This window comes from Sorex fumeus, unplaced genomic scaffold, assembly GCF_029834395.1.
Source record: "Sorex fumeus unplaced genomic scaffold, SorFum_2.1 ptg000126l, whole genome shotgun sequence".
NCBI classification, from domain to species: domain Eukaryota; kingdom Metazoa; phylum Chordata; class Mammalia; order Eulipotyphla; family Soricidae; genus Sorex; species Sorex fumeus.
In genome coordinates this window covers 7,092,971-7,101,122 of record NW_026606183.1, presented here as the reverse complement: position 1 = coordinate 7,101,122, position 8,152 = coordinate 7,092,971, and the positions used below count along the sequence as shown (strand labels likewise).

The window sequence follows — 8,152 nt, the reverse complement described above, 5'->3', positions numbered from 1 at the left end:
CCGGGCCCAGCTCCCTGGGTGCCCTCCGGCCTCCCCTGGACCCGGGGGGGCCCACACCCCTATCTGTTCCCACCTCAGAGGCGGAGCCGGCTGGGGCTGGTCGCTCAGGGCCCCTGAGTGAGGTCTGGCGCGCCCCAGGCCCTCAGCCCTGCGCCAGAGCGAGCGGCCGCGCCTTAGATTCTGCCACTTCTGCCCTTTCGGATCTCAAATACCTGCTGATCTTCCTCTGACCACGGACACTAGGGACCCAGAGACCGCAGCGCTGCCACAGTGCCACCCCAGGGCGCACGCGGCTCCTCTCCCCGCTGCCCGCTTTTCTGGACAGCACAGGATGGCCAGGACAGAGACTTGGCAGGGTCCTGGGGGGACAAGAAAACCAAGGATCTGTCACAGCCACTCCCCATACCCCGCCAGCCCGCTCAGATCTCCCTCTTCTAGGGACGGGAGCGGCAGTACAGCGGGCTGGGCGTTGGCCTTGCATGCGGCAGGCCCCAGTTCGATCCTAGGCATCCCATATGGTCCCCTGAGCACCGCCAGCAGTGGTTCCTGAGTGCAGAACCAGGAGTAACCCCTGTGCATCGCCGGGTGTGACCCAAAACAAAAACAAACAGAGATCTCGCCCTTCTGGTAGGCACTTGCTCCTCCATGCAGCCCCCCAGACCTTTGTTTCCTCCAGAAGTGGGACCTTGCTGTTCCAGGGCTTCCAGATAAACTACGTTTCCCAGATACCTGTGCATTGAGGCAGTCATGTGATCAGTCATGTGATTGGGCTTGGAGCCACTTCCAAATCTGTCCCACTAAAGAGCTGTCGCCCTGCTCCCTGGAATAGCCATCACTGGATGCATGACCCACTAGAAGGTCCCCAGAGGTGCACACTGACTGTTACAAAACAAGAAAAACCTTCCCTGTATATTCTCGCGATCTGGCGTTTGAATGATGCAGAGGTTAGCCTGCCCCAGCTTCATATAAGATTCTTTGCTCACGCCAGGCAGGGAGCGAGGTAATTTATGCTTGTGCCCATCTGTGCTGTGGAAGATCGAGACTCTTCCTCACTCTCTCCTCCGCCTCCCATCTCCCTCCCAGGCTCCGGGTCACGACTCTCTTAGCCATCTCCAAAATACTCCGTCTGACAGTTCTAAAAATGAACTCATGTTTTCCCCCAGAAAAGCCACTCATCTCTGCATTTCCACAGAATGATGTCAGCATCTCAATTTCCCAAGATAGAACTTTGAAATCTAACCTCCTCTTCCCCAATTACCTCAACAGTCAAATTAGTTCTAAAATCTATGCTCAGAGTAAATATCTTTCAAGCCTGACCTTCTCTTTCCCCTTACGCCAGACTCCCAAGATACTTGGACTAGAATAATGCTCTCACCTTGGGCCCTCAAGTCATCCTTCTGGATGCCAGATGTTAAAAGGAAGATATAATCTTGAAATTTTTCTGTTAAAATAATCACTCTTAATCATAGCGGGTAAGGCCCTTGCCTTGTACACAGCTAACCTGGGTTTGACTCCCAACACTCCATAATGTCCCTTGAGTTCCTCCAGGAGCAATCCCTGAGCACAGACCCAGGAGTAAGTCCTGATCACTGCCAGGTGTGGCCCAAAAATCAAAATACAGTAATCACCACTGGGAACCAGAGTGATACTACAGCAAATAAGGTGCTTGCCTTGAATGCATCAACTCAGGTTCAATCCTCAGCACCACATATGATCCCCTGAGCACTGCCAGGAGCGATCCTTGAGCAGCACCAAATGTGACCCAAAGCCCAGGAAAAAAATAGAATAATCACTATCGGGACTGGGGAGATAGCCCAATGGTTAGGGGCACTGAAACCCAAGTGTGAACCTCAGCACTGCATGGTCCCAAATCACCACTATAAGTTTTGGCCCTGTTGGTCTCTGGCACCACAGAGTCCTCACATCAAACTGCCCATCCTCACTGGCCGCCAGATTATCTGTGCACTGCTTAGGAAGCACCCCCACCCACCCAAATCACTGGTTCATTCATTGATTCTCCACATTCATCTGCATATGGGGAGCTCCTGAGGCAGGAGCCACAAAGATGACACTTTAATGAGTGAAGGGCTTGTCTGATCATGCCAGCTCTCCCCGGTCACACAAAGCAGAAACACACTGTGCGTTCAGGGTGGAGGCAGCAAGCACAGCTTTGCCAAGGCAGTGACATTTGAGTTGAAGCCTGACGAGTGAGGAGGAGTTTGGCCGGAAGTCAAGATATGTGTGCTGTGGGCAAGAGCGGGGTGGGCTGACTTCCAGCCACCTTGGCACAAATTCAGGAAGGTCTCCATGAGGACACCTCCTGGGACCTTAGTTGTGGTCCAATGGGGCTATCTGATGCCTCAGGCCGGATGGGCATGGGCAGGTGCCCATCTGCAGCTCATCATTAGGAGCAAGTGGATGACGGTCTCTGGAGAACAATGGTTTCTTTGTCTGGCTCAGCCCTAAGCCCCCTAGTCAAGGATAGTCAGCCATTATATGGTTTCCTCAGCCTGGATAGGCTGGAAGTTTTCTGGGAGCTGGCGAGATTGTACAGCAGTTAAGGCACTTGCCTTGCATGGATCTGACCCAGCTTTGAGCCCTGACACTGTATAGGGTCCCCCAAGGCACTTCCAGGTGTGACCTAAAAATTTTGGGGGGGGTCACACCTGGTGATGCACAGGGGTTACACCTGGCTCTGCACTCAGGAATTACTCCTGATGGTGCTCAGGGGACCATATGGGATGCTGGGAATCGAACCTGGGTCAGCCGCGTGCAAGGCAAACACCCTACCCGCTGTACTATGACTCCAGTCCCTAAAACAAAAATATTTTTAAAAAATGTTTTTCTATATTTTTTGAGGTCTGTCCTTTGAGACTCTTAGAACCTTCTGGTTCTATTCTTGGGGCGCCATGCTGTGCCAGGGATTGAACTGGCATCTTGCAGGCAGCGTTAAGCTAGTGCTTAGCCAGTTGAGCTTTCTCTCAGGCCCGCTGCACCCATCTGCAGCTCATCATTAGGAGCAAGTGGACGACAGTGGACACTTTTTTGCTAGCCACTCTAGACTGAGCTGCCTCTAGCACATCCCTCAGCTTGGAGAAGGCCCCATCCCTGGCGGTACCCAGAGCCGAGTGACTCCCCTCTGCCCACTGGCCCCAGGGAGCTGGTCAGGGTGAGTAGGAATGATTCAGGGTAAGTGTGGGCAGAGGAGAGGCAGGGCTCTGTGTGGGGTGATGGAGACTGAAGAGAGGAAACAATTTGAACCCTCAGATCTCTGCTATGCTGCTGAACTTGGCCCAGAGAAGCAGCACAGGAAGGGGTTTCCTATTGGCTCTCACGTTTCACCGGGTCAGTATGTATTTACTACATGCTGAGGTGCAAGAGAGAGAGTGAGAGAGCAGTGAAACCAACTTTTTTTTCTTTTTGGGTGACACCCGGCGATGCTCAGGGGTTACTCCTGGCTCTGCACTCAGGAATTACTCTTGGAAGTGCTCAGGGGACCATACGGGATGCCAGGGATTGAATCCTGGTCAGCAGTGTGCAAGGCAAATGCCCTACCTGCTGTACTATCGCTCCGGCCCCTGAAACCAACTCTTAAGGTTGAACTTGCCCCTTTTGTTTTCAGAACTAAATACAGATTCTCAAGCCCTGCATAGCTCGGCTCCAACTTGCCTCCCCGTCTCTTCTTCCATAATCCTCTTCACAGCAGACCCTCCTTCCCCATTTCAGTCAATAACTTTGTATTTTTCAAATGTAAAGTGTTTATTGTATAAAATTTGGAAAATCACAAAAGTATAAACAAAATAAAAATCACTCAAGTTTATCATATACATGATGATAGTAAATTTTTTTCTTCTGATATTTCCTTCCAATCTTAATTTCTATAAAAGTCAACGCTTTCTTTCTTTTTTTTTTTTACCCCCACTTGGCAGTTCTCAGGGATTACTCCTGGCTCTGTGCTCAGGAGTGAGCCCCGACAGCACTGGGAGAACCAGGTATAGTCACATGCCCTGTGGTTGGCCAGGGGTACAAGGAACGCAAACACCTTAACCCCTGTACCGCTCCCTCGCCCTATATTTTGCATCTAGTTTTGTTATTGCAAAACTAGAATCAGACATATTTACAGATTAATAACTGGCTTCTTCCCCTTAAAATATTGTGGACAAATTTAAAAGTCACTTCATAGCTTCTGAAAACCTCAATTTAAACAATTATAACAAGTCTAACAACCCATTTAGAATTATCTTCATAAGCAATATGTTCGGTCCTTGTTGTTTCTCTTTTTCCTGTTTTTGGTCTTGTAACAGCCACTGCTTCCTCCCCAGACCCCTCCCCTAGAAAGTCAACAGCCTGTTTTCTATATTTGTCTCCATAGATCTCAAAGCAGGTGATGCTGCTTCCAGCCTGGCAACAACCTGCTCACTCTTCATAATCACAGTTTCCTCTCGCTTACCCATTCAACTGAATATTCACTGAAGACTCCGTGCCAGGCCAACCACAGGGCATGTGACAAAGACCCTGTAAAAGGGAACCCCTTGGGGGCTACCCTCCCCCCTTTGGTGTCCTCCTAAGATCTCTGTCTCTGCTTGGATCACTGTATCACTGTATCCCGTTGTTCATCGATTTACTTGAGCAGGCGCCAGTAACATCTCCATTCATCCCAGTCCTGAGATTTTAGCAGCCCCTCCTTACTCGTCCTTCCCAATGCTGCCTTACTGGAGGCTCTTTTAGGGTCAGGAGAATGAGCCCCGTTATTATTACTGGTTTTGGCATATGAATACTCCACGAGGAGATTGCCAGGCTCTGCCTGGATACTGTTCCCAGATCCTGACATTTCTGGGTTATGAGAGCAACACCAGGCGCCATACCCACTGCCATGGCCGTCTGCTCTGGGCTTTGGCAGGAGCCGAATGAGAGTGGTGAGAGGTCTCCTGGGCCGTGTGGGGAGAGGCGGGGGTGGCTTCTGAGCGCGCCACAGTATTTTCAAGACTTGCAGTTGGGTTACTTGGTTAAGCAAATCTGAGAACTTGGGGCTCACTTCTGCCATTCTGGGGTTCCAATTAGCCCGAGCTGCACCTCTGAGCAGTAAGAAATGGCCCAGACTGGGGGTGTCGCCTCATTGCCAGATTTCCACACCAGCTCAGCATGAGCCTCAGACCAGGGGTGGGTGGGACCTACTGGTGGCAGGTGGATGTACCCCGTGAGCAGTCTGCTGCCCCTGCCTCACTGCAGGTCAGGCCACGTGGCCTCTTCCCTAGGCCAGTGATCTGGTCACCCTCTGACTTAATCACTTCCTCTTTGCAACTTTCCTCTTTCGCCTGGAGAAATACCAAATACCTTGAGTCCATGTGGCCCCAGCCTGACCTGGCCCAGGCCCCAGCCGGGACACAGGGGTCCTGCTCTCCCACTGCCGCCAGAGTATGCCTGAGGCCCCCACTCCCCCCGCCCCCCCGCCAAGCAGCCTTCAGCGGCCGGCACCCCCTCTCTGCGCCACGCCATCTGAGCGGAGACGAGGGCACATATGTTCACAGGAGCCCTTGCATCCTCCACCCTCGGGCTGGCATCTCGGGCTCTGCCATCCTTCCCGTCTCCTCCCTCGTGCCGTCTGTCCCCACCACTACCCGGCACGAACACCATCAAATCCTCACCTCCTGCGGCAAACCGCACCCCCGCAGAGAGGAGGCCTGCAGGATCTTCTCACCTCTGCCGCCAGACATGGGGGTCACTGGGTCAGTACCTCCAAGAGCACCCCGAGATGGCCACAAGGTACAGACTGGCCAGGAGTGTGTCCCGCGTGGAGCCCAGCGTTTTTTTCAGAGCCATTCTGAGTGGGAGCGTCCTTCCACACCGCCCTGGGCCTGTGTATTCACACCTGGCATGGAGTCGAAAGGAGTTCAGGAGACCAGGCCGGACCGCTTCAGTTCTGCACACTGAAGCCAGGGTTCAACCCCCAGCATCACATGCTCCCCTGAGCACTGCTGGGAGTGACACTTAGCAGCAAGCATAACAAGCATTAGCGAGTGGGAGCCCCAGCTTCAGCGCTGGGTGCAGAGTTGGGTGGGAGCTGGGTGAGGGTGCTGGGTGCAGAGTTGGATGGGAGTGCTGGGTGCAGAATTGGATGGGGGTGCTGGGGGAAGTGTTGCATCTGGGTGCTGTGTGCAGGTGCATGACCCAGAGATCATGGTTTCAGAGACGGACAACGATTCAGAGAGAAGATGCTCTGAGAATCCAAAGAATTGGGGGCCAGAGAGACAGTGCATCAGATAGGGGGCTGGCCTTGCTGCAGGTCCTGTCCCCAGCACCCCATATGGTCCTCTGATCCCCACCAGGAGGGATCGCTGAGCATGGAGCCAGGAGCAAGCCCTGAGTACTGATAGGTGTGTCCCCAAAATTAAAAACAAAAACAAAAAAAGACTGTTTGTGTGGGTGAAAAGCTTCGTGAGGGTTTGGAGGTGATGTCGGGGGGGAGTGAGGAAGGCTGGAAATGATCCCACCCTCCAGTCTCTCATTCACACAAACTTGGGTGCTCCCCGTCACCAGCTTCTGGCGTGTCAGAAGGGGGGTTCTCCACCGCCACATCTGGAGCCATCAGTGCCTCTTCCTCCGACTTCAGCCCAGCGGCTGCCCCAGGTCCAAGGTCCTCCAGGGCCACGGGGGCCTGGCAAGACTTGCGTCTGCTGAAGAACGTGGTGAGCGTGGGTCTCCGGCCCGACGCCTCCCCAGGGGGGACCCCAGAGCCTTTGTCACCTCCTGCCTCTGCCACTGTGACCGTCAACGTCTCCCCACTCGACATGGGGGCAGGCCCGGCCCAGGCATTCACCACCCCATTGCGCTTGGCGACCCCGTTGAGCATCAGGACTCCCGTCCGCCGCTTCTGCCGCCGGCGCCACAGCAGGAGGAGAGCCACAAGAATGATGACCACCAGGAGGGTCACCAGCACAGGCACCAAGTTGCTCTTCGTCCCCTCGTCTGAATTTGGGGACAACCTGACTATGTTTGTGGAGGCGCTTAAGGAAGAGGTGGTCGATATTTTAACCAGGGTAGTGGAGGAGCCAACGGTCCCCTTGGGGATCTTCGGGGAACTAGTTACCATGGAGACAGGGAGTCCACTGGTCCCTTTAGAGAGGTCCAAAGAGCCGGTTGTCATGGTTATAGGGGATCCATCAGCCAGACTGGAGTGCTCCAGAGAGCCGGTTGCCAGGATTTCATCAGTCACAGTCTGGCTGCCCGGAGAGTCTGTTGCTATGGAGACGGCAGATTCGTTGGCTGTGTCAGAGACGTCCAGGAACACTGAAGACTTCTGGGTGGAAATTTCCGGGGAGACTGTTGGCAGAGATACGGGGTGGTCAATGGGGGTCGCTGAAGAGACCACAGCATGGCCTGAGGAAGTAGTTGAAGGAGGCGGAGTCCTGATAGGGTCCCCTGGGGCGTCATCCTTCTCAGGGTCCCTGGTTAGCACAGGATTAGAGGTGCCTGAAGTGAGGTTTGGGACTGCAGTGCTCTCTGCGGCCAAAGAAGCAAAGGGCTCAGGAGCCACAGCTGTCGGCCAAGGACTTGCATCGTCCAACAGGTCCGCCGAGTCTTGGGTCCAGAGCTCCGTTGGGTTTGGGGCCCGGAGCTCTGTTGAGTTTTGGGCCCAGGTGCCCACGGAGAGGAGGAGAAGCAGTGTGGCTTCCATGGCAGCAGGCATGAGCAGGAACTGGGACCTGAGGGGAAGTCAGAGAAATACAACAGGAGTGTGCAGAAGACCTGGCCCGGCCCTCCCTCCTACCCACTTCCCTGCCAACTGCCAGGCCCAACTTGTGGTTTAACGGCTTTTCCCACCCCTGCTTCTACCATTATCAGAAATAACCAGGGAACCGAGGCTGGCAGCCCCCCCGCCCCCACCAGCTTTCCTCTCCCCTCCCCCACCCCCAACATGCCACTTAGACTCGCAGCGCCATTCCTCCCGGCCGCCCTCCTCGTCCGCAGCGTCGGTGGCTTCTGGGGCGCCTTTCCATCACCTGGCAGCATCTTTTGCAGCCATGACCCACCCCTGGGCCCAGTGGGGCCCTGCTCCCCAAATCACACTCCTTTACCTGCTCCCTCGATAAGGATCAGATGGCTCCAACTCCTGGAGAAGCTGGGACAGAAGTTGCAGACAGCAACCCCAAGG

The 8,152-nt window shown here is 54.3% G+C and overlaps 1 protein-coding gene across 1 annotated transcript; it reads right to left on the bottom strand.

Annotated features, from left to right (window-relative positions):
- Positions 1–6,476: 6,476 nt before the first annotated feature.
- On the bottom strand, positions 6,477–7,675 carry SPN (sialophorin). Its single transcript, XM_056137679.1, has one exon. The coding sequence runs from the start codon at positions 7,673–7,675 to the stop codon at positions 6,503–6,505; it is 1,173 nt and encodes a 390-aa protein (XP_055993654.1). The 3' UTR covers positions 6,477–6,502.
- Positions 7,676–8,152: the final 477 nt, after the last annotated feature.

Excerpts from the sequence above, each read along its gene's own strand:
- SPN (XM_056137679.1), bottom strand. The coding sequence starts at position 7,675 with ATGGAAGCCACACTGCTTCTCCTCCTCTCCGTGGGCACCTGGGCCCAA.